This window comes from Rhipicephalus microplus, chromosome 1 (assembly GCF_043290135.1).
Source record: "Rhipicephalus microplus isolate Deutch F79 chromosome 1, USDA_Rmic, whole genome shotgun sequence".
In the NCBI taxonomy this organism is placed as follows: domain Eukaryota; kingdom Metazoa; phylum Arthropoda; class Arachnida; order Ixodida; family Ixodidae; genus Rhipicephalus; species Rhipicephalus microplus.
In genome coordinates, this window is record NC_134700.1 from 158806160 (window position 1) to 158833304 (window position 27145).

The 27145-nt window shown below is 43.6% G+C and overlaps 2 protein-coding genes across 2 annotated transcripts in view; one reads left to right on the forward strand and one right to left on the reverse strand.

Annotated features, from left to right (window-relative positions):
• Positions 1 to 3643: 3643 nt before the first annotated feature.
• On the reverse strand, positions 3644 to 19311 carry LOC119178760 (uncharacterized). Its single transcript, XM_037430004.2, has 6 exons — positions 19088 to 19311; positions 17083 to 17392; positions 10339 to 10494; positions 8974 to 9147; positions 5984 to 6344; positions 3644 to 3740 (listed from the first exon to the last, which is right to left on the reverse strand). Exons 2-6 carry the CDS (start codon positions 17347 to 17349, stop codon positions 3727 to 3729), a joined length of 972 nt encoding a protein of 323 aa, XP_037285901.2. The 5' UTR covers positions 17350 to 17392; positions 19088 to 19311; the 3' UTR covers positions 3644 to 3726.
• Positions 19312 to 19532: 221 nt separating this feature from the next.
• LOC142801590 (negative elongation factor D-like) overlaps positions 19533 to 27145 on the forward strand; it is a 32243-nt gene continuing 24630 nt past the window's right edge. The window contains exons 1-3 of the mRNA XM_075887549.1: positions 19533 to 19934; positions 20680 to 20904; positions 25817 to 26011. Of these exons, the coding sequence (XP_075743664.1) occupies positions 19644 to 19934; positions 20680 to 20904; positions 25817 to 26011 (711 nt within the window). The 5' untranslated portion in view covers positions 19533 to 19643. The remainder of the gene's footprint in view (positions 19935 to 20679; positions 20905 to 25816; positions 26012 to 27145) is intronic.

Sequence of the window (27145 nt, forward strand, 5' to 3'; positions counted from 1 at the left end):
TCTCGGCCGAACAACAACAGCAAATAGGCGTCTAGGATCAAATGGTCGCTTTACACAAAATTGTGCTGGCGAGAATATCGCTGCCTTTATTCTTTCGCTTCCTAACAATCCCTTCTTGGGGCCCCGCTGCGTAAAGGCTTCACAGTAACCAGCTACTGAAATCGGGAGGGCTGCATATAATCGGCAGCATATATATCTGCATCCTACATTTTATATGCAAAACAGAGGACATTTACTGTCGAAAAAAGAAAACTGTGTCGGATTTAGCATGCGATCGGGTCATTTTGTAGTAGCAGTTAGTTACGGTTTTGATTGCAGCGGGCGATTAAGAGACATACATGGCTGCCGCACCGGTTACCAAGGTGACCGCGAAAGTACCGTTATCACGGCGTTTTCGTGTCACCGCATATGTTGTCTGCCACCGTTCTTACCGCGGAGAGGCCGTGACAAGATAGAACTGCATTGGAGAATTCGTAAACACACTGCACACGTCCATGCTTTCGAGCGCGGGACGAGTACGCGCTTTCGAACCTGGCCCGTTTCGACACCGAGATTACGTGCCGGTACGGAAAATCCTCCCAAACTCGTCAGGAAAGACCCGCTGCCCGACTCGACACCACGTTAACTGTGCGGTGAAGGTAGAGAATGCAGTTCTTGATGTTGTTCCCAATCTAACGCGAAATTTCTTCGTTTGTGAGCAAGTGTAGTTAAAAAACCTGCGCGAGATCCCGCACTACTGTCGTTCTTGTGTAGACCTTGGTGCAGTTCCAAATTATGCGCTTAATGCAGCTCCGCTACCGTGAAATCTAAAAGGAAGTGCATTGCGCGGGAAACCAAGCGATTTTCTTGACAATCACACGCTTGCCGAGGCGGTGGCGCCCTCTCTTGCGCGCGTAAGTCATATCCTAATTCAGAAGCATTTTCACAATTTCTTCGTTAAATTATTACGTTTGATTCATTTTTTTCAGTAATCTATATTTTGAACTTTGAAGAGATTACGGTGACATTTTGCTGCTTTGGAGCAGAAAAAGATGCAGCAGCAATTGAAGTTTTTGGAGTAGATGGCAAACTATTCCATGCAACTCTTGGAGTTGAAAGCATTATTTCAACATTTTATCGATATTAGTATTTATTATTAAACATATTGCACTTACAGTAAATCTTACTAATTACAAAAAACATAAGCAGATGGATGGCCATTGAACTCAAAGTAAAATGAGCTATATATTTCAAAGTACTTGTGATATAAATTTTATAAAAGTGATAAAGCTGTACATCGAATTCTAAAAGTAATTGCAGTCACATAGAATAGTCATCAAAGAAGCAGTTTATGAAATGTACGAGATGAAAGCAATCTTTTATTTCGACACATCACTAAAATAACCTGCATTGAAAATATAAAAAAGTCAACTAATTGAGCTAGCCAAAAACCTAAAACATTGGTTTTTTGGCATAAATGAGGTCATAGCTAGCTGATAAAGCAATAGATGTAAATCATAATTTGCATTAGTAGTAGCAGCAGCTATTAATCAGTATGATATTGAACTATTCTCACACACAATTCACCAAACTGGTTTGCTTGTCAGGTACAAAATATTGTGGAAATATATATTGACTATATACAAGTGGCATGCTATGATGATAGTATGCAGGTTATTCTTGGTTTTGTTTTGGCTTGCTGGATGATCACATGGTCAAAGTTTTGTTTTCAGTGTCTCAGTGCCATTTCAGAGCAGGTCCGGAGCGTCAACTAACACATTTGTGTTTTAGAGCAGCGTTTCTCTTTTTGAGCAATTGGAGCAGCACTTCAGTCACCGGCACTGGTTTTGAGCATTGTCAGGTGTTTTAGGCCTGTATTGATATTGCATGAGCATGTGGCAAAGGATGAACAAGCTGGGCCACTAAAGTATTACGCACTTAAAAGCTCGAGTTAAATGTGCGTAATAATGACCCTTCTGAAGTATCGCATTGCTAAATATCGGCTAAATGTTGTTGAATATTGGGAGACAGGAATGACTAGTGTATAAGTATGAATGCTAGCAGCCTGCATCTCGCAGGTTCCCTGCAAAGTTTCCAATGCTTGCATATGCAAACAGCCAAATTCTGTTGGCCGAAACAAAGAGCAGGCAGCTGTTCTCATCGACAAGATTGTCCATGGCCAAAAGTTTCGCTACATTCATGCACATCGTTGTGCTATAGCTCCTTCTAGCAGACAAACCCAGGTTCAGTAAATAACAGACATATTTTCCGATTATGAGAAAAATCTCTCAAAACTTCACCGGTGCATACAAAAGGCTCAGCACCCTCTGAAACTGGCAGTGGAGTTCAGAGCCATTTGCAAGGTCTCAACCCGTTCCAATGTGCCAGCAGTGTCAATTACAACCAGTGAAGCAGAAAGCAATGAACCAGCTAAGCTTCACTACACCTGTTTATTTGATTACACGTAAATCTACTTTCACAATGCTCACACAGCAACATGTCCAGCACATCAGGCTAAAATGACGCACATACTTTCTATACCATCGGTGTGACGCACGTCTTTGCAGGAGAATATTCGAGTCGGACCACAGAAGCAGAGTGAACCTATCACTTTACATCACTCGAGCCTGGAAGACCCTGAAAGCAAGCAGTCAGCCACAGCTGCAACAATGCATCCATGCAATATGCATACAGCGTCGAACATTATCTGCAGTAATTTCCACCTCCTTTGTTTATACTGACACCCCGGCCTCTGCTTTTCTCAGAATTAAAGCTCCTAACCCTGTCACGAGATTTCCCTTCACACCATGTGAAACTAATGTCTGCAAGGTTATTACAGATGAATTGGCCCATCTTGGCTGTGACAAGCAAGCATCCATTAAAGGGTGCAAGGAGTTGCTGAAGGTGTACTACTTTGCACACAGACACTGCAGTAATCTTTCAAATTACAGCATTTAAACTTATTTGAGTAGAAAGTCATTTCCAAGTGCAGTGTGTGGAGGTGCAATCACTTCCTGTAAAGTTGTTTGTGTCTCATGGCATGCACGTCTCACGGATAAGCCGCATTTAGGTTCAACAGTCGTCGAGCAGGAGGTGGTCCTGCGTTTCACATGTTACAGTTAGCGGTGGCGCCAGCAGCATAGTCATGCAACTGCTGCGGAAAAGCTATGCCGGTGCACACGAAAGAGCAGAGATGCTCTTTCAGGAATGGCAGCTTGTGTTGACGGTAGTCTTTTGCAGTGTTTTTATGGCGTAACGCTGCAGGTCGTTTCCCGTGGATGTCTCATGGCATGGAGAGTCAACCATTGGTAACACCACATTCGCGGTACCTTGTTATTACATTGTTTGTGTGTTGCATAGAAATTGTATAACATTGTTTAGTGTGTCACTAGTGATATACTTCATTCAGCAGGAGATATCGCCATAAAAGCAAGTGAATAAATGAACATGCACTTGGTTTGCTTGACCGCTTCTGCTGTATCCGTTCGTTAAGATAGTGCAAGGTTTCTGACCCCCACACGTGTCACAGCTTTTCTCTTCATGCTAGTAGTACACGTAAAACTGGAGGTGCATTAACCTTTTCTTCTTCAGCACTTTCCTGCATTCTTGACTAATCAATTAGTGTGCTTTCTGGGCAGGAGGGTGTGCACTAGAGACAGGCGCCTTATACAAATAGTTAATACATTTTATTGTCATACACAATTGAAGTCCTGATGAGCCCGATGGCCAGGGCTACCGAGCAGGTAATTACGTCCTTCGTCCTGCATTAAAACAAAATGCAAAGAGCAACGTTTGCAAAACCTTGCTAAACATAGTGGAGTCACAAAAACAATATGTGCCAAAAACCAGCTTCTTTATCAGCACAAAACCATTAAAACAGCAGAGCCTAACCTTTTTTCCTGCCAAAAAAACTGACAGTTATGCAAACGCACCCTCAAGCAGTGTCGTTCGCCATCAGCTGGCGGTTTCGAAAACTATGTACTTGCTTCATGGAATCCCTGGTAGACACCACTACTGACATGCCATCACACACCTACCATGCTGATAATAATATACCTAGAGTTTTAAATGCCCAAACCAAGATATTATGAGGGGCACTGTAGCGAATGGCTCTGTAAACTTCACCCATCTGGTGTTCTTTAACATGCACTGACATTGCACAGTACACGGGCATCTATCACTTCACCCCCATTGACATGCAACCGCCGTGACTGGGATTGAATCCGCAACCTTCAGGTCAGCCGCCGAACACAGGTACCAGTGATCCATTGTGGCAGACTAGCACCTTGCCGAGTGCAAGGCAACCACGCAGGCCACATATACAGCTGCAGAACAATATCACGTGGGCAGCATACACCATGAACACACTATGCTACGCAGATCCCTTATATACTATGGGAATCAACGTTACGCAAAGAGATTATACAAAGTATGCTGCTGCAGCTATACTCGGCAACAACTTATCTTGAGATTAGAGCGAAGGCTACGGAGGCGGGGCTGCCACACATTCGTGTCGTTCCGAAGGTAGGACGGAAGCTTGCAGCCGATTTTGGTTTCGCTTGCTCACGTCTTTTAACACGTTCAGACAACTATACACATAAAACATGTGTATGGGAGAAACATTCCGATGGGTCAGTGTACATGTTAGTGTCATATTACAAGCATGTTTTTACTGTAGAACTAAACAGTGCGTTTGCTTCGGCACAGTAACCCTCAAGTCGCGGATGCCACGTTAATTTTGGAAAGTGAGTGTGCTAAAAAGGTGATGCTGGCTAAAAAATAGAAAAAAACGAAGGCATTTATACAAAGTGCACAATAACTGTATCTCATCTACTTCTGCACACCACCTAGTGTCTCTTAATAAATAAGGCAGCATTTACTATAGCAAGGCAAATGAGAAATTGTCAGTTAACTTAAGCACTATCCTTTTTGGCGTTGTAGCAGGTATGCACATTGATTCTGCAGCTTTCACAGTGCTGTCAAGAAAAGTTGTTGCCAAGTATAGCTGGCTATTCAGCGTCATTCGGATTGCTGCAAAGGTTTACTAGACGGACAAGTGTGAGCCAGCCATGACACTGGCAAGATGAAAGGATATTGTTTAGACACAAAGCTTAGTTTACAATATACAATGCCAACTACATGGAAACATTGGAAGGCAGGCTCACATACACGTGCATGCACACACACACACGTTTTCATGAGTACGTCTCCTGTTCTCATAATTAGTGTTTATACTACACAACACCAAGAACGATTGTCACCCGGTACACAAAAATAAAATGGTCAGATCGACTTTCTTTTACCAGCGTTAGCCCTGTTGCAGCATATGACTGCTTTCTGCATGGTGACAAACATTATTCTTGCTTTGAAAACCACCACTAAACGTTCCTGGTGCCACTGCTCAATTTGAACAAATCGTGCTAAATTGTAGACTCAACATCGCCACCTTGGCTGCCGATTTTTCAGAATCGTAATATAGAGCAAAAACTGGGGCATAAGGCACACAAATTTTTAGCGAAAACTTATATACATCACCCACTTTCTATCTGTGAGCCCAAGCAGCAATCGAGTAATTAGAACAGAGGATCCGACATTTATTGAGATACCCAGGCAGCATGACACTGAGCACCACTCCTCAGTTTCGTTCCTTCCTTGCTTACAAATCTGTTCTTTGCATAACAAGCCTGTATTGCAATCTAACTAAACTCATAGTTAGCCTTCACTGCCTCTTCACTGCTATGCAACCATTACATCACCAGCTTTCTAGCTTTCTATTGGCACGCATCTTCGAAAAAGTGACATTGCATTCTTGAAAGAAAACCAGCAAGTGTAAAGTTTCCAAGAAAGAAAACAAGCAAGACAGACGGCAACAATATTTTAGACGGGGGCCAACATATGCTTGAAGAGTATCAATATTTTTTAAAAGAGTTATCATTCTAATGCATGTTATGGAAAAACTTCCTATCAAGCAACGAAGCGAAGATGCCTTTCAGCTTCGACTTACGTCTAATGGGGGCGCCAAAGTGAGTCCGAGGCCGCCGTCGCGATGCATCCCGCCTGGGGCCTTGAACTGCATTGCCGTTCTGCCGTTGATACTGTTCCTCGAGCCGACGGCCACGGGCACGCAGGAAGTGAATTAGACTGATGATCTCGGAGCTCTTGGCAGCACGGTCACGTAGTCTCGGTCCAAACAGAAACTCTGTCGACAGCTCAGCCTCACCCACCCCGGCTGGGCGAAGGCCGTCGAGCAGCCGCCGCTGGTCAGGTGCCACTCGTTTGAGCACAGAGCTGCGGCGCTCCTCCGACAGGGACTCAAATGCCTGGCCCAGGTGGGCCAGTGCTGCCCCTGTCCGCTCAGCAACAGCCTAGCAGAGTGGAGGGAAAAAACACAATTTAAGAAAACTGTTCCCTTAAGGAGCTTTACATTGAAGAGGCCCTGCAACATTTTCTGAACACGGTCAGTAAATTCTGCCGAACGGCAGTGGCGGCTCCTGTGAATATGGAAGCTAGACATTACAGTGCAGCATGTGGCATGGAATTCACAATCGAGTTTTGACTTCAGCTAGAAATGTTCCACTCTTCCCTCAGTAATTAATGCCATAATCTCAATTTGGCTGATGGCAACTGTTTAATTTGAGCATTGCGAGATGCCCAGTTACCATGGCCACTGTGATGTGCCTGCACTCTGCCTTATAGTGCGAGAGTTAAACACAATACAGAATTATACCAGCACACTCTGATACTCTGATCACTCCGAAACACGTCCAAAAAAAATAACAGCTCAAGGTCATGACGTGAACTAATGTACGGACATTAGTTCACGTCATCACGTAATTAGTTCACGTAATCCCTTGTGTAGCTTTGAGTGCGCTCGCTCAGATGAAAGAAAAGAGCAAGCACTGAAAACATGCAACAAATCCAAGCAACACCACTCGTACTTGATGGATTCTAAACACATTAACAGCTGTTTCACGAGAAAGATCGACATCGAGGTCATTCAATGATGACTTAAAAAAGTGTTGAAGGGCCCCATTAGTCTGCAACAAAAGCCGTATTTACACGGCTGTACTCTAATGTAAGTCGACCACCCTAAAATTGCACAAAAAAAATGGGGGGGCACCAGCCCATTTCATAAAAAATATTTCTTTTGACATTCCGTGAAGCCACCAGCGTGCCAAGGTGCCTTCGCGGCAGTGCTTAAAAGCTGTGCATGAAAGTTAGCTTCGCGAAAACACACGGGAATCACTTTCAGACAGACTTTACAACCTGAAATAGTTAGATTTTTAGGTCGAACCACCAACTTCCGATTTCAAATTGAGACAAAATGGGTAGACCTACAATTTCGTAAATACTGTAGGTTTCACTGAAAACATTGAGACCACCATCTTAGGGCACTGGCTTGGATAGGCAGCCCGAAAAGCGACGTGCCTTGTGGCTAGAAACAAATCTATTCCACTAAGAAACTGTACACTGTCCACAAATGCATGCAGGAGAATGGTACGTGCCGGTGCCACCGTGGATGCCACATTTGGGTACTAGCAAAGCGAGAAGCTGCTACTGCAGCATCACATGCAATCTGGCTTTGTAATGAGACCCATTTTTACGGCATACAGCCCGTTTCACACGCATGACATTGCAGTGCGGCCAGCGCTGCAGTCACACACCCACAGCAGCTCAGTTACCAAAGTTACCACTATCCAAATGCCTTTCAGCTTCGACTTAAGTATAACAGGGGCCCCAAAGTGAGTTCGAGGCCGCCACCACGATGCACCCGGCCTGGGGCACATGTTGATATCAGATTCAGATACATTCATTCATCACCACAGAAACTTCACTGCAGAAAAAATAAAAGGGGGCACTGCAGAGCTTGGCCTACACTTCTGTTTGCAGATTGTATGGCATGAATGTTCAGTACATACTACTCATTAAATGGAAGCTGTAGGGCCAAAAAAATATGTTCTATTTACCAAGAGATGAATAGGGGTGCAGAATTCAAGCACGAAAACAATCATATTTGAAGCAGTTCAATTTCAACGGCACACCATTTGGAACGAGGACTATATCCAATAAAACAACAGGTGTTCTGAACCGATTCGAATAAATGGTATATGTTGAACACTCATGAGCAAAATCCCAGCTTGACACCAATTTTTTCGCAAATGTTCAACATGATGTAACATTTGCTCGAATGGCTTTACAACACCCATTCTTGTTTTACTGCATACAGTTGTCATTCTAGATTACTCTAATATGCTGATTTACTCAATAGTTTTCCGAGTTTAGGAAAAATAATTGCTGCCAACAATGCATACAAAGTGCTCAACATTTTAAAAACAACACTGAATGAGAAAATGTGTAGGTAGCCACAGTTCAGCGCTTTTGTTGGGCTGCCAACAGACTGTAATGGCCACTGTAACTTATGTGTGTGCCTATAGACGTTTGGGCCCAATAACGAACAGGCACACTTTCGTCTGAGCAAGCAGCCTGCGCATGTCGATCTCCGAGTGCCCATGCCCCTCAGCACTAACCACGTGACATGGTGTCAGAAGTGGGATGGCAAAGCAACAGAAACAATTACACTTTTAAAATCAGCACACAAATACACATACTAAGCAAGTTTCATTAAAGCCGACTAATGCTTATATAAATGTTGAAGTACACTGTCCCATCAGAACCTCAGGTAGTCGGCATTAATACAAAAAAAAACATAATCAGGCTGCTTGCTTGGTGCAGTTGAAGCCCCGTTCAGGACCACACTGACTATTGCAACTCGTCAGAACTGGTCAAGGGTTACCAAATGGCTTCACAAGTGCAGTTTGGAGGGTCGTGCCTCCCATGACGAAACAATCAATCTCCGCCACTGTGTACAGCATATCTGCATAGGTGCCTTGGCACGCAAGACCCCGGAATTTTTTTCAATTACACGAACGAGTAATCAGTCATTGAGCTTGCCAATTCAAAGCACAGAAAGTTGGTACGGCATGCGAAACCAACCTGTCGAGTCACATGAGGACCCGAGCGATCGCAGCAGTCTAGAAGATCCACCAGGGCCCCAACTGCTCCCATCACCGACGCCTGCATGCAGCGGAGAGATTGGTCCCGTCCCCGATCCAAGCCAATAGCCCGGAAGCGACTGTAGCCCTCAAATTCGGGGTTCAGCCGAGGCACCTAGTGTGGGCAAGTAAAAGCACACTTGCAAAACTTGCACACACAGATGATCCACGCTATAAACACTGGACGAGCAACGAACTACAATTGAATGAAAGCTGTCTCACAGTATGGAGATAATAAAAGGTAAAGATTCCCTAGATATTCACTTGGTTGGGGGTAACAATTCAAAGGAGATGATATAATTGCAATGAAAGCTTATTTTATATATCCAACACTACAAGAAGGAATTCAACAACACAACCACAATCTTTGTCTATTAAAAAGTGAACGCAGCAAAGTCCACTGGATAGTCTCAATAGTAGTGATGTGGTCAACGAAGAAAAAAAAAAAGTTATGTTTGGCAACCACTCCTCCTAGAACCTGGGCATATACAATAGGCACTGGGAAACACCAACTGGAACGCTGTGTCCACTGCCTCCTGTCTACTGCCAAGGCTTAAAACAAGCCTCTGCAACACCGCAAGTACTGTCAGCATCAAATTAAACCCGAACAGCGATAAGCCTTTGCGATAATAAAGTGCGCTTTGTCCAGTTATCACGATTGACAGGCGCGCGCATCCTGTTCAGCAGCTATGCGCATATATGCGTGCCTGTCCATGGTGGTGAGAGGAAGGCACTCACTATACCATCGCGAAGGCTTGCTGCTGTTCGGGTTTCATTTAATGCAGATAGTACATCAAGAGAGCTTGTGCCATACAATAGCTATACGTCTCGGCCCTTCTCACCTTTGAACCTGCACTTTCAATAACCTCTTCAGCTGCTTTAACGTCAAGAGCTTTAATCCCAAAACAGACTGCCATCAGTGGAGTCGACAGTTTGACCGTACAGTTTAGTTGAAACTTTCGATGATGGTCTGATCAGACAACTTTTCACACTTTCAAAGGCAGTTCAAAGGCCGGCACTGAGTTCAGCCAACTTGAGCAGATAACTCTCATGGCATCAAGTAAAGAGCACAATTGTCAAGGGAGAAAAAAAAAAACTTATTAGAGTTGTAGAGGTGCATACATTAATAGTGCATTTAATAATTAGTAAATATGGTACATACTACATGGGTAAAATAAATTAGCCAATTTAATTTATAGCAGAAATTCCCATTCTCAGCAAAACAGTTGATGTCACAGGATGTCTGTACTGTGAGGCATAACTGGTTGTGTAAAGAAAAAAACTCAAGATTTTAACCAGCACATACCTTCAAGAAAGGCAAGTTTGGGTTTGGGTAGGCTGAACGAGCCTTGCGACAGCGGCCCGCTCGCCCCCGAGCCTGCCAGCATCGACGCACAAAGCGACCTATGTAGGGCGCCACTGGACGGCTAGCATCAAAATCTTCCCCCGTCCACTGGCTCTCCTGTGCGCGCCAATAACAAGAAACACCAATTGCTCACCTCACTTGTCACAATACAGCAAAGCACACAATGAGAATATGGGAGTTTCTGTTCTTGAATTATTGAATGCCTTCAAAAATGAACTTCATATGAGTGGACGATTGTTACAGTGAAACTAAATGAGGCATTCATTGCGACAAAAGAATGTGCAAGTTAGCTATTTTTATAATGAAACAAAAAAGAGAATATCTACATTGTTATCCAAATTTCAAATATTTTCTGTTACTTCCAGATGTTTATGATACCGTGAAAATATAAAAAATTAATTTGAAAAATTTATCACAACTGCAGTTGTCTAGCGTGCACTCGCAAAAAAAATTGGGTAGTACTTTATTCAGAAGGTGGCATTTCGACGAGAGTTTTGCCGTCATATTTCCTGCAACAAATACAAAAACAAACGTGGAGGTTTTACATGCTTAAACCACAATATGATTATGGGGCGCGCTGCAGTGGCAGGCTCTGTAAATTTGGACCAGCCGGCATTTTTCACTGTCCACCTAAACCTAGGTGCACAAGCCTCAAGCACTTCATTGTCACCGAAACGGAGCCGCGCCTGTACGGATTTGATCCTGCGACGTTTGTCTTAGCAGTCGAACAACATAACTACTGCAGCACAACGCGAAGCGATTGGAACACAAACAATGGTGCTGTTGCATAAAGGAAGCGTAAGACCTTCAGATTGCACAGCATTGCATTTCGCATGCTACAATCTAAGAAAAAAAAGTACTTGGGGAGTACTTTTGCCACACAATTATAATATTCATCTGGCTTGTTCGAGTTTCCTTTCATAAGAGCCCAGCTCTCCCCACTTCCCTACCACGATGGCTGTCACGCTGGTAACCCGCACGTTTGTACCCAGAAAGTGCCAGAACCGCAGTGACAACAAAGGAACGCACACGAGGTAGATGACAATCATAGCTGTGAGGCAGCAATACTCCACGAATACTTTATTTTTCCTTATAGAGTGTACTTTAAAAGCATGAGAAGGAAGGAAAAGGAGGAGGGAGGGATGGCATTGGATCATCACCGCTGCCACGTGTACAGCTAAAGTGCTCTTGCAGGTCAATGGTGACTTCAACCATTTCCACACAACCAGTACACAACTGGATATTTTCGTTAACTACACAATTTAGAGATTCTAGTATGTTGTGTCACCAACACACAAATCTATTGTTATTGTGCCTGAAGGGCAAAAGCATGAATCAAAGGCAGTCTGAAAAACTTACATTTCTTCACAGCCTCGTATTTCATTAATGTATTCAATTGCTGTATTTCTATCATTCACGTAATTTCTATATGACTGCAACTGCCACATGCCATTACTTTCCGCCTGAATAACTTTTGTGATCCAGCCCAGAGGGTTGCAAGACTATAGGAGCTAGTTCTGCATCTACATCACTACCAATCCTTATTGTACCTATAGATAGCTTGCGCGCGGGATCATGGACACAACTTTCGAAAGGAATTGGGACTCCACGATGGCGGCTTCGATGACAAACAACTTGCGTCTGTGAGAAAACGGCGCAGTAGGAACGTCTCTGTACATGAATAATGAAAGAACCTGCAGCTAATGTTTCGAGAACATTAATGAGACATCGGAAGCATCGTGCCCCCACATGATGGTGCTCCAGCATGGTGCTTTCAGCAACGTCGGCATCCTTAGCCAATAGTGTGGTACTGGCCACTCAGTTTGGTTGTTTCGAAATTCCTTCCTTTTTTTTTGTATCATCATCATCATCAGCCTGACTACGTCCACTGCAGGACAAAGGCCTCTCCCATGTTCCGCCAGGTAACCCGGTCCTGTGCTTGCTGCTGCCAATTTACACCCGCAAACTTCTTAATCTCATCTGCCCACCTAACCTTCTGTCTCCCCCTAACCCGCTTCCCTTCTCTGGGAATCCAGTTAGTTACCCTTGATGACCAGCGGTTATCCTGCCTACGCGCTACATGCCCGGCCCATGTCCATTTCCTCTTCTTGATTTCAGCTACGATATCCTTAACCCCCGTTTGTCCCCTAATCCACTCTGCTCTCTTCTTGTCTCTTAAGGTTACACCTACCATTTTTCTTTCCATTGCTCGCTGCGTCGTCCTCAATTTAAGTTGAACCCTCTTTGTAAGTCTCCAGGTTTCTGCTCCATAGCTAAGTACCGGCAAGATACAGCTGTTATATACCTTCCTCTTGAGGGATAGTGGCAATCTACCTGTCATAATTTGAGAGTGCTTGCCAAATGTGCTCCACCCCATTCTTATTCTTCTAGTTACTTCAATCTCGTGGTTTGGCTCTGCGGTTATTACCTGCCCTAAGTAGACATCGTCTTTTACAACTTCAAGTGCACTATTACCTATCTCGAAGCGTTGCTCCTTTCCGAGGTTGTTGTACATTACTTTCGTTTTCTGCAGATTAATTTTAAGACCCACCTTTCTGCTCTCCTTGTCTAACTCCGTAATCATGAGTTGCAATTCGTCCCCTGAGTTACTCAGCAATGCAATGTCATCGGCGAAGCGCAGGTTACTGAGGTACTCTCCATTAACTCTTATCCCTAACTGTTCCCATTCTAGGCTTCTGAAAACGTCCTGTAAGCACGCAGTGAATAACATTGGGGAGATTGTGTCCCCCTGCCTTACACCCTTCTTTATTGGTATTCTGTTGCTTTCTTTATGAAGCACTTTGGTAGCAGTTGATCCCCTATAGATTTCTTCCAGAATGTTTATATATATATTTCATCTACGCCCTGATTCCGCAGTGTCTGCATGACGGCTGATATTTCTACTGAATCAAACGCCTTCTCGTAATCTATGAAGGCTATGTAGAGTGGTTGGTTATACTCTGAGCATTTCTCTATTACCTGATGATTAGTAGGAATGTGGTCAATTGTTGAGTAGCCTGTTCTAAATCCTGCTTGTTCCTTTGTTTGATTGCATTCTAATGTTTTCTTTACTCTGCTAGCAATTACCTTTGTAAATAGCTTGTATACTACAGAGAGCAAGCTGATCGGCCTGTAATTCTTAAAGTCCTTGTCATCTCCTTTCTTATGTATTAAGATGATGTTAGCGTTCTTCCAAGACTCTGGTACTTTTCCCGTCAGGAGACACCTCGTAAATAGAGTGGCTAGTTTTTCTAACACAATCTGTCCTCCATCTTTCAGCAGATCTGATGTTACTTGATCCTCACCAGCAGCTTTGCCTCTGTGCATGCTCTCCAAAGTTTTTCTGACTTCTATCATTACCGGTGGGGTGTCGTCTGGGTTACTGCTAGTTCTTATAGTATTAAGGTCGTGGTTGTCTCGGCTACTGTACAGATCTCTGTAAAACTCCTCCGCTATTTTAACTATCCTATCCATATTGGTAGTTAATTTGCCTTCTTTGTCCCTTAGTGCATACATCCGCCTTTTGCCTATCCCAAGTTTCCTCTTCACTGCTTTGACGCTTCCTCCGTTTCCCACCTTTCTGCTCTCCTTGTCAAACTCCGTAATCATGAGTTGCAATTCATCCCCTGAGTTACTCAGCAATGCAATGTCATCGGCGAAGCGCAGGTTACTAAGGTATTCTCCATTAACTCTTATCCCTAACTGTTCCCATTCTAGGCTTCTGAAAACCTCTTGTAAGCAAGCGGTAAATAGCATTGGGGAGATTGTGTCCCCCTGCCTAACACCCTTCTTGATTGGTATTCTGTTGCTTTTGCAAGGGAGTTTAATAGCGATGCCACTACACTTTCTTTATGAAGCACTATGGTAGCAGTTGATCCCCTGTAGATTTCTTCCAGAATGTTTATATATACTTCATCTACGCCCCGATTCCGCAGTGTCTGCATGACGGCCGATATTTCTACTGAATCAAACGCCTTCTCGTAATCTATGAAGGCTATGTATAGTGGTTGGTTATACTCTGAGCATTTCTCTATTACTTTATTGATAGTATATTTTTTTGCATATTCTTGGTGAAAGGTCAAAAGTTTTTATGTCCCCACTTTCATGCCCCTGATGTTAAGAGCAGTGGTGCTTTGAAACAAGCCACATGCTCATGTTTTCACTGTGGCATCAGAACATCACAGACGTCTAAACTCAAGTGTTGGCCTTTGGTTTAATAAAGCATGGCGACTATAAAGGCAATATTTTACAGTACTAGGATTAGTAACCGAGTAACTTGTCGCACACAGCCCTGGATGCCAGCACAGCATTCTGAATAATCGAGTCACGGCACAGGACCATGTTAAAGGACGCCTGGCAGCATATTTAAAATCTTGGTATGTCTTTTTTATTATTATTGTACTGTATGTAAGTACTCCTAACTAGTATAGAGTGCTATACATTGCCTTTATTACATTTTAATGTGGTTTTAAAATAAACATGAGTGATTATCCAAGCTGGCAGCCACATCGCAACATCACCGGTAGTATGATGTAGGTCGGGGACTTCATGCAACATTCCAGGAGTAAAGTGGATATTGTTGATATCACAGAAGATTTTCGAATACCCCAACTGGTACCCAACTAGGGCTAACGTTCCTCTGCCCTCTCGCTCTACTGTCTGGCCACTGTCGAGGTGGTCCTGGCTTTTTACCTATTGAATGCCTTTCTTTTTCCAAAGGGGCACCCTTGTGATGGCCAAATAATTGCATAATTGGCTGAAATCATACCAAAGCACCCCTATAGTTTCGTTCTTTACTACGCGCAGGGCCTCAATTTGAAAACTACACTTTTAATGTTGCCAAAGCTTTGTCGCAAGTTATCTTAGGCACTTTAATTAATAGCAGCACTTTAGTGGCACTTTAAATGATAGCAATTAAAATGCTAACACCAACTATATGATACATTAGAGCATTCACGATTCAACTTTGAGACTATCAGGGCCTGTAAAACACAATAAAAAAGTTAACAATTTTTTTTTCGAAGTCCTATTTGACAAGGAAAAAAATTTTCACAATCTCCACCTCCCAATGCTTTGAAATCTCGCCTCATCTTGCTCTCTCAAATGTTGCATGGTCTGCACACTGAATTCGTAGCATTTTCAGCACTGTGCACCTCATCAAGCCATGCCCACATTTTTTAAGGGGAGATGAGATTCGAAAAAGATGTGTTGTGAATCTGTAGGCTTTTATGCTGATTTCAAATGTGTAATTAGTTTTGTAGAAAGTTGCACAGTTTTTGTTTTGTGTCATGACAATGTGTAAAATATAATTGGTTTTAGACTAACTTTTTATGCTATTAAACCTTTACGGTTCCGAGCAATTGCAGGCACATATTGCTCCTTATTAACAGTAGAATGCAAATAACTATCAAGAAAGTGTGTATAAGACATTTGGACTAGACAAATTGTAATGTGAAAATTCATGCAGCCCATACTAATTTGCATCCCTTATCTTCGCAATAACTTACAGGCAATATAAAGTTATAAAGGAGATGCTTGAACCCTTCACATGTTAAGGAATATCTGGGCAAAAGTTCATCCTGATATGGCTATCAGAAGTACCAAAAGCATGATGTCTAAATTCAAGAGATTGCCCCAAAATGAATCCAGAGAAAAACACATTTAAAAGTTTAAAGGCCAACTCCGCAGCTTTTCCGACCATGTCAAGGTAATGGTGAGCCCAATAGCTGAAATGCTCAGTAAATTTGAAAAAAAATTTTAATAATAAATAAGGTACAATACCGAAACCGAAACCCAACCGGGTGCTCTGTTAGCATATTACGTACTATTTGGTAAGTACCGGAGGCCGTACACTGGTGCCGCCAACGTGGTATATGAAAACTGTGAAAGCCATACCAGCGAAGGGCCGGCCAAGCACCACAGAGGAAAGAAGAACGCTTTCCTGTGCTATAGCCGTGCCAAATACCGTCGCCTCGTGGCCAGCACAATAAACGCTGCAGTGGCTAAAGTAGCGATGCCATCAGCTGCGTCACTTTCGTTAACATGCCAAACATGACGTCACATAAAGTGTTGCCATTAATTCTGGCAAGCAAGGTGAGCTTTTCGAGGCAATCTTTAAAATTCATTTGCAAACAATCAGCGCATCCCTCAAACCTGCAATTTGGCATAAATGACAAATGTGCAAAGGAACGTACCCAGCAAATTTCATCGAGATCCATCAACCTCGAAAAATCGCCGGAGTTGGCCTCTAAGTCAAAGCTCACCTATGGGACAAACGTTTTTTAAAATGACTTCTCCCATCATGGGAGCTTGGCAATCAGTTATTTTGAGCATTCATGTGGCTTGAGTGAACTCCTCATGCAAAATGCAATGGGAAGCAGCCCGGTGATTATTTCCAGGAGACTCTAGACAATGAGCTCTCTGTAGTCTTTTGGGTAGCAACCTTGTTTTTTTTTTTTTTAAGCGATTTCAACCTACGTCGAGTTGAATTACTATCTTCAGTTTTTCCTATGTGATAGTTGAGAAACTAAGCTTGTAAGGGCAAATAAATATTAAAAATATCCGATTTTAGAAAAAAAAGTTCAACCAGCATCTCTCCTTAAGGGTGGCAACTAACTGTAAAGCCACTACGAAGGGCTATAGAACGAAGTGAGTGTGAATGACCTCATATGTGACAAGACAGACCTGAGTTATTTCAGAGATGTCACCTCCACCTCCCTCATCATCATCCTCGGCAAAGAAGCTGTGCAGGAACTGCGACCCAAAGGAGGCTGTAGAGGACGAGGCTGCTGGCATGCCTCCAGCCGGCTGATGCTGCAAAGCCTGGCTGTTCTCAAGGACGCGATGTAGCAGCGGCCGCAGCGTCTCCATTTTCTGCGAAAGCACGAGCAGCGACGACTCCAGAGCATCCAAACGGGTTTCCGGGGTTGCAGAATGAGCTGGTGTTGACATGGCAATTACGCTTGTCTGCCTTGAATCTCCCAAGTGCCGCAAACTGCAAATGAGAGGAAAGAGAAAAAGCTTGATGATGTAACTGTGCAAGAAGTGACGGGGACGCAGTTACACCACGAACCAGTACTAACTGGGCCAACTTACCACTCTTCTGCGAGAAAAAAACTTCTCTTAAATGGCACGGGACCATCTATTAGGTGGCACATGCCACCATTCCTTTACATAAAGTTGACCATAGGCTACAAGCCTTGAATATGCAACAGTTTGCAGACATAGCTAGTGCACTACCTGAAATTTACAGCGAAGACTAGACAATGACACAAGGAGGGCACCACATACATGGACAGCCTTGCCGTGCTCAAACAAAATTGCTGGCCAAGATCATCACACCCAGTATTCTTTTATCACCACATTAAGTCAACCTGAACCTCAGACACTAGTTACAACTGCAAAGTACATGTAAGTACTAAAGTTCGGCTGTTGCACACAAAAATAAGGAAGAAAGAAATACACACAATGGTTATGCTACTGTCAACACTGGTAAGATTTCTATGAGCTGTGGCTGTCATCAACTGGGCAACACTATAGCATGCAAATTATGTGAAGACCAGCATGACACAACCAAGACAAGTCGTAACAGAGCAGAATATCGCTCCATAGACTTTGCATGGCATCAGTGCATTTGGCATAGACTACATTGGCGCAGCCAAATTGGGGGTTTGAGAGGTCACCCCCCTCTGCCCCGCCCTTGAAAACAATTTTTTTTGCTACACCCCTATTTAAATGTGAACAAGTGCAGTACGCGATTGCCAACGCAGAACAATGAAACAAATGCGTTACGAGCCCTCGCGGCCCTGCAGCAAACACAGGACTTCTGCCGTATTCAGAAACGCTGCTTGACTTGAACTTTACTTGCCACCCACTCCAATGCAGCACAAACACGTTTCTAACGCGCTGTCTTTAGGCGGTGCCACGGCAGCACAAATGCACAGACGCGTTTCAAAAGGGCGGTTTAATGTCGAAGAGCGTTTTCGAATAATCAGAGACGCTGCTTTATTTGTTTTGCCACCGACTTAACGCAGCACAAACGCGTTTCGGACGCGCTGTCTTTAGGCGGTGCCAAGGCAGCACAAACGCGTTTCAAACGTGCTGCATTGAAGGCAACTTTCAAGTCAAGGAGCGTTTCCGAATACTCCGCAGTAAGAAATACTCCGACTTGAAACCACTTTCAATGCAGCGCGTTTGAAACGCGCCTGTGTGTTTGTGCTGCCTTGGCCCCGCCTAAAGACAGCACGTTCGAAACGCGTTTGTGCTGCATTGAAGTCGGTGGCAAGTCACTTTCAAGTCAAGCAGCGTAGTGCATGGTCTCTTCACCAAGCAGACAGCCAGTACGTTCGTGTTTGGTAATGCGGACAAATTTTACGGCAGGAGTCAAGCTTTATCCAGCATTTCCATTAAAATACAGGCGAACATGAAACAAATTTTTCCCATGGAAAAGTTCAACTACGAGACGCGAGTAATGGACGAGTCAGTGCCGTCCCTGAGAAGTGTTAGGTTCTGTTGCACCGGCTCGCATCACAAGAAAACTCCCCAATGTGCATGCGACTGTCTCACGCGGTTTTTTGCGGAGCTTGCTATGCGAATTGCAGAGCAATAAACTAATCGCGAAGCAACTGCGAAAGCGTTAGGGTAGCTAGACAGCCCCATGCAACGTCGTGAAGGGTACGGGTTCACTTACCAACGGGAAAACGACGAGAGCTTGACAGTCAATGACGGCACGCAAGTGGAAGTGAACACACGAGCCTGTTAATGCACACAAACGAGCGAAACGGCCCGCGACGAATACACCAGAAGCAAAAGACGAGCCTGGTTCACGCTAAACCAAATTTATACGAGGGCTCGATTCGAGATGTAAAATCGCAAACCAACTGTCAGCTGCAAAGTTAAAAGTGCGAAATTGTTCCTTACAGTGTTGCCAGGTGTTGCCACAGAACACTTGCTCAACAGGATCTGCACTGGCATCAAGCGAGTTTGATATCACATCAGAATCTAAATGGACACAATGTTAATAAAAATTGTAACAAAATCAATTCAAGGTGACTTCCAGTTGATTGTCATTAAAGATGTGCTTTTCTGTCCTTAAGCAAGAAAAAAAAAGCGTTATGTTGGAAACGCGGCCGCTGCCAATCCGAGCCAATTCCATCCAAGTCAGCTTACAGCTATTGTTTTAGTTGCAAGGTTGATAAGTTTAAGGTGCGTTGAAACTCTGTTAGCCTATTCTATCCTTAGAGAAGATGGAAGAATTCGACGAGGAAAGAACGTGGGAGGAAGGCGACGCCGATTCACCCCTGGGCGAGGACCAGGAGGCCCTCGTGGAAGGAATCCAACAGGAGTGCATCGAAAAGTTCAGCAGCCTGGACTTCATCATGGAGCCCGGCATATTCGTGCAGCTCAAGCGCTACTTCCAGGCTGGTGGCAATCCGGAGCAAGTCGTGGACCTGCTGCTCGAGAACTACCAGGCGGTCGCACAGACGGCGAACCTCCTGGCCGAATGGCTCATCATGGCAGGGATGAAGATAACCGAGGTAAACATCTGCAGCTGGGCTATTGCGTTTGCGCGGAAGGCTCCGAAAAACCCCGTTCCGTTGACGGCGCATATCCGCCGAAGTAATGTGGCCAACGTAGAAAAGCCATCGCAATGACGTTTTAGCGCCTGTCGCTTGGGCTATACGTGCGAAGCTGCTTATGTCTGTTTACCGCATCTTATGATTTTCTGTGGGCTGTCAATTAGTTCGGCTGTCTTGCGCAGTCGTGTTAAAAAAAAAAAAGCAGCGTTTCTTGCACCATCAAGGTGCTACCTAGGCGAAATTTTCCGGCTGGTTTCGTGCTGGAAGCTTCTGGTTTGTACAGGTTTCTAATAACACCATTAGGTAGCCTTCTTGTTTCTCACTGTTGTTCCAGTAGGGTGCTTAATGATTGTCTGTTGGCTCCAGCAGGCAGCCTGCTGACTGTACTAGTTCGAGCGTGGTGCTTACTAGGTTTTCGTACTGGCTCAATAAGTATACTGGTTTTTTTCCTGAGCACTGCTGGAACCAGTTCAAGGTAGCTGACAACTAGCAGTTTACATGCCAGGTTCAGCATTCATAAAAATGGGATGTGAAATCGTCGTCACGCCAGCACGATGTTGAACTCTTTCACTGCTTCAAATATGGGCAAAACTGGCACTTCTCTTGAAATTCCAGCTTCAACTTATACGGATGTGCAGCTACGTAATCGCAGCGAGGGCTGTTTCTGCTCACTGTTTATTACTCACGACCCTTGGCGACGCAGGTTCAAGGACTGGTGGAGGACCACCTGAAGCAGATGATCCTGAAGCACTTCGACCCGAAGAAGGCCGACTCCATCTTCAACGATGAGGGTGAGACGCCCGCTTGGCTGACGGAGATGATTGAGCACCCCACGTGGCGCTCACTTATCTACAAGCTGGCTGAGGAGTACCCTGACTGCCTCATGCTTAACTTCACCATCAAGCTGATCTCGGATGCGGGATTTCAGGTAGGGGAATGGGAGGGACTGCCCTCAGAGCACTAAGTTCATATTCATATCGCCATCCTATCGCCTTGTTTCAACTGGTTTCCATCATGTTGGCCACTCAATTTACAAGAATGTGCAACCCTGTAGGGGTAGTAGCTCGATAAAAGCACTACCTAGTAATTCAGCTGATCTTAGGGCAATAAGATGATCCACATTGTCAGGATACTCTGTCAGATGTAATTTGAAAGTGTGAGCACTTTGAGTTGAAGTGCAAAACTCTGAATGAACCAGTTGAATGTCTTCCGAGTGCTTAATGCAAACCATACAGCTGGCTGAATGCAATTTATACAGCTGGAGGGCTCCAGACTACTCAAATGTGGCGAGTTGAATATGATATCAGAAAGTAAGGAAAAAATTGTGAATTTGTGTGTGTATGTGTCTAAAACCATAGATATGTACACAACCACTTATAGTAAGAATCCCGTCAGCTGAGCTCTTTTCAAAAGCCTTTAAAAGCATTCATTGCCGTCTAATATGCTTCTTCTTAAAAGCCTTCATTGCCATCTCATACGCTTCTTATGTTGACGTATTGGCTAACATTGGTGTTCCAACGGTTGAAGGTTACTCAACTTAAACTTCCTGCTCCATCTATAGCTCTCAGTTTTTGTTGTGTGCTAATATATCCGATGTAACAACTTTATACCGAAGGAAAAAGATCTGCTGGCATCTCTAGTGCACATGTTTAAATGGGTGACACTTTTGCAGATTTCTTGACAACACTTAGCAGTGCCATCTCACTCTTGTGGCTAATTTCAGACAAAAGTGCGGGGTTTAGAAATGCTTTCAACAATCTATGTATGAGTCGTCGCCAAAAATATCCCATTTATTAGACTAAGGAATGTGCCGTTTGAGCATTTATAGTCGAGAGCGAATGAACTTAAAATGTTGTTTTCGTGGCAGTGTTGGGAAAACAACTGGTCGAGTGACATTGCACATGCATATACAGTTTCATCCTGCACCGTTAAAATACTACATTTATTTTATTTTATTTCATTTATTTTATTTAGAAAATACTGCAGGCTAAGAATAGCCCAGGCAGGAGGGGGAGGGGTGGTACAGTATGAGAATATGACCAAAAAAAGCAACAATACAGGAGGCACAAACAGGTAAATATACAACACATTATGTACAAGATCCAAGTTACTTCAAAAAAAATTTCAATACACCTTAACACGTTTCCAGATTCAAAAATGTGATGTGGTAGTTCGTTCCATTCTGTTAATGTGCGAGGAATGAAAGAGTATTTGAAATTGTTAGTTCGAGCAAAGATAGGAGTGAAGTTTTGTGAATGATATCGTCTAGTTGGACGCGAAGACAACGAAGAAAGAATATTTGATAGCTCTAGTACACTTTTTCTGCTAGATAGATAGAAAAGAAGTTTTAGTCTTGCAGTTTTCCTGCGACATTCTAGAGTTTGAATTTTGTTATCATGCATTAGTTCAGTTGGGGAATCAGATCGGCGAAATCGGTTGAAAATAAAGCAGACGGCTTACCTTTGGATTTTCTCTAGATTGTTAATATCTGTTTTAGTATGCGGATCCCACACCTCACATGCATATTCCAAACCAGACCTGATTATTTTATTATAAGCTAGAAGTTTAGTACTGGGGGGAGAACTACTGAGTCTATGCCTTAGCATGCCTAATTTCCTACGTGCAGATGAACAAATCTTTTCAATGTGAGAAGACCAAGTTAGTTTGTTAGTGATTGTTACACCAAGATATTTGTAACTTTCTGTTAGTAAAATTGGGGTCTCTTTTATACTGTACGGGTAAATAAACGGCTGTTTCCTGTTAGTGATGCGCATGCATGAACATAGTTTTTTTCAGGGTTTACATTCATTCCCCAGCGGTCACACCATGCAGATATGGCTTCGACAGATTGGTGCAGCGCAATCTGATCATTTGAAGAGTTGATTGAATGGAATAATATACAATCATCGGCAAATAGGCGGATTTCTACACCTTGTTTAGCACATGTTGTAATATAAATAATATAAGTAAGAAAAAGCAAAGGCCCAAGGACACTTCTCTAGGGAACACCGGAGTTAACAGGGAGAGGGTTAGAATAAACACTGTTTATGTCAACAAACTGTGTATGTGAACTTAAATATGATTCAACCCATTTAACAATTGTAGAGGGAAAACCTACCAGATTAAGCTTGTAATATAGTTTGGAGTGCGGTATTGAATCAAATGCCTTGCTGAAGTCAAGAAAAATTACATCGATTTGGCCTGATTTATCTAGTACTGAGGAGAATGAATGGACAAGAAATTAATTGGGTAGTTGTAGAAAGACCTTTACGGAAGTCGTGCTGGAATGGCGATAGAACATTTCACGCGTCTAAAAAATTTACCATGTAATTTGAAATGTTGTGCTCCAGCAGTTTACAACAAGTGCTTGTAAGGGATATCGGCCTATAATTAGTTATGAGGAGATTATTTTCTTTTTTGAAAATTGGTATTACTCGAGCGATGCGCCAATCTGCGGGTACAATGCCTTGTGATAAGGATAAGGGAAATATTATAACAAGAAAGCGGGAAAGTGATTCAGCATGACGACGTAAAAATACATTAGGTATGTTATCTGGACCACAAGAAGATTTTGTTTTAATGTTTAGAAGCATATGAAAGATACCGTCGAACGTTATGAAGTCGGGGTCGATTTCTGCGCAGTTTCCACTGGCATTATCGAACACGCGTGGGTTAGAAAAAACAGAGTGAAAGTACCGGTTGAATTTTGTTGCCATTTTTGCCTCATCTCGAATAATTTGGTGGCCGAGCAAAATGCAGTTGGAATTATTTTGTTTATTAGACTTTATGTAGCGCCAAAACTTGGCGGGATCGCTTTTAAGGAATCGAGGTAATTTCACTGAATAGAACGCGTGCTTGCTAGACTGTATTTTTTCTGAAAGGGTTCTTTTCAGAAAAATACAAGATTTTTCAGAATACAGTGATGCCAATATAATTGACAGCATTAGGACTGACAGCAGCCTGTCATGAGAACTGACGGTTATTCTTTTGTCATAAGATGCTGAGTGATGCGCTTGCCACAAGCCGTCATTTGTTTCCATCAGCCTTTCCAGCGTTGCTGTGTACTGATACTTCCCGCCATGTGCCACGCTGTTCTAGAAGCGTTATTTCTCCTCTCGCAGAGAAAATGCTGTTTGACAATTTGTTACTAGTGGTGACACGTGCACTGTTGTGGCCGTGGTTGCGCCGTGCAGAAGGTAACAATCTGCGGAGGTGTAGCTTTGTCGCTTTGTACACTGCTGCTGTGGGAACATTGGTTCAGATGCTTACTCCGTGAAAAAAGATTGCTGCTCGTGCATCTTGGTGCCACCTCTTGGACGTTTGCTGAATTTTTTTTTCTCCAACTCTCGCTGTCTGTGCTCTTGCAAGCTTCCTTTGCAGTGATGAGAGTGTTTATTCTGCTGCCATGCTTTTCCCAGAACAGCAACTTCCGGCTGTTGCATCTCTTGTTCGGTGCTTTATCTAGTCTCATTTTCTCTTTCTTTCGGAGCGTCTCTGTATGATCGACTTGAGATGGCTGCTCGCACAGTGCCTTCAACTGCCGAATAGAGCAGCAGTGGCTCCTTTGTATCTAGGTGCAAGAAAACCTCGGGCTTGGAAGCTGGCAGTTCTTTGTCTTAGCAAAAGGCAGGTTTGACTGCCCCGTTTTATAGCGAAAGCTGTTATGATATCAAAACTCGGGTGATGCGCGTCACCATAGCTGTCCGCCGCCTCCGCTGGTCCGTAACCACTATCGCGAAATAAGAAAAAAAAGCCTAGTACCAAGGACACAGTGGGGCTCGTACCTGGGTCCGCTGCGTGCCAGCGCAGTATTCTACCACTGAGCCATGCTGGTGCTTGGGACTTGTTCGCAAGCTTGCCTTAGGCAGGCTTAGAGTGTCGGAAAAGGAATCGCGTTAATACGAGTCATAAAGTGCTTTATAACAGGAAAAAACAGTGAGGCGTTACACAATGCAAATAGCGAACGAGTGGGTCGTCCAATGCTCCAACCCATTACAACAGCTTGCTTTTGATCACCTATTAACTGTGGCGCATACCCACTTCAGGCATAATTCGTCTTCGTCGTTAGCCACTCCATGAACAAATGGCTCATAATTCCTTACAAGTGTTTAGCGGATACAATGCTTCTCAGAAAAATGACGAAAGAAAGCATAGCGAACCCAGAAATTATTATTGTTAATGCCGTAGTGAGTACCCAGCAAGTGTGCTTGCAGCAGTTACCCAATGAGTGTTTAGAAAAAGCTCTGAAAGACTGCTCTTCTAGCTTTTGCTGTGACTGCGCTGCGCCTTCCGTGCAGGCCTCGCGTTTTTTTTTTCTGACCCTGACACAGCTGCATCATCGCAGAAGTGTAGCGCGTGCCGAGAGGATAGTGCCTTCTACATTTTTTATAGTTTTTTTATAATTTGCTGCATCTCACACTTGTCGGATAGGGACGTCGGGAACATAACTGCCATTCCATTTGCCATAATAACTGTCATTCTTTCCATTTTGCATAACCAACAATAAATCTTTGTGCTACTTTTTATGATATACAAGGGAAAAACCCAAAACTAGGGTTGCGTAACTTCCGAAACAACCTGATACAAAGTGTCTTGTGAAGCTGTATAAGGTTGGCCCACTGAGTGTTCCTTTTAAGTACTGTTCTACCTGTTGGCTAAATGCTAGTGTAAAAGAGATACAAACTTTCTGATGCGTGCAAACTGCGGCAGCACTGGAAGCTGGGCTCCATGTTGATCAGCTTTTGATATGACACCATGTAGTAATTACATACATCTACACGCTGCACATTTGTTTACTGTTGTTCGAATCTTTGCCGAGTGCTCTTGCAATCCTTATGCAGGCAGAAATCACGTCCATCTCGACAGCCTCGCAGCAGCTGGAGGTGTTCTCGCGCGTGCTCCGAGCTGCTACGGACAACTTCCTCGAAGGCGGCGAGGAGCGCATGAGCCAGAACCTGTCCGAGCTGACCCGCATGGTCTGCCACGGGGAGCACACCTACCTCTACAGTCAGTCCGTGCTGCACACACTTGCACAGGTAGGCACAGCTACTGTGGCACGAGTGCTAAGAGGCAGCAGGGTTTTGTACACCCTCTGGTGAAAGCTAGAACAAGCTTCGAAAATGTATTAAGTACTTCCAGGGACACTAAAGAAAGAATCAATTTTTTGTGTTTTAGCCCTTTCAGACGCCAACTATTAAGAACTGTCTGTAAATGTGTCAAATCACTACAATGTTACTTCAAGACACTCAATATTCTATTGCAACGAGAATAATGAGGTAATTGTTGAATCTGTGTGTTAATGTAACTTGTTCTAATTAAGTTGCAAATAAATATCTCTTTATCCTGAAGTAATTGATGCTCACTTTTGGCATAAACAGAATCTCATCTCAGGCTAGGAATGTAGTGCAAAGTCATTTTTGGTTATGTCAATTGTGATCAAGGAAAATTTCTGCTTTTCGCATTGCTTGCAGGAATCAGCACGACTCATTGAACGTGGTAGTGCCTTCAGAAAAGTGATCATATGTATCAGTACACTGCAAAATCAAGTTTAAAGAAGGCAAATTTATTATGCAGGAGGTTCAATTTGTATAATGTATGATGTATTTTGCTCTTTCTTAGCCTCTACTTGATGCAAATAACGAGAACGAGTGGTGTACTGTCGAACCCGGGTATATCGGACTCGCCAAAAAACGTTTATTAGTTCAATATATGGCATAATTCGGTATAGGCCCGGTATAGGTTTTGACACAAAGGCACATAACAAACTAGAAGAAAAGTACTTTATTAATATGGTGGCTTACTTGCGTGCCCTACTGTGGAACAAAATAGTCCCGGATTTTTTTCTGTGTCAACGACTTCGCTGCCTGCGACAGCACGCACGCCTCCACGTTGTCCAATGAGTCGAAGCAGCTGAGGCCGCAACCTTCCACATTCAAGCAATAGCGCCGGACCAATGCAAGTGCACTAATCACTTCGGAGGATGTAGGCAATGGGCCGTAGTCGACTTCCATATTGCTGTCGCTTTGGCTCGTGGTCAGCACGACGTCTGCAATGTAATCCTCATCCTGTAATTGGCCCGTGATGGGGACATCATCGTCTGCACTGACGAACTCGTCAAATGTCGATCCGTCAATAGCACCCGGGAACTGTGCCAGCTCGTTCCAAACTTC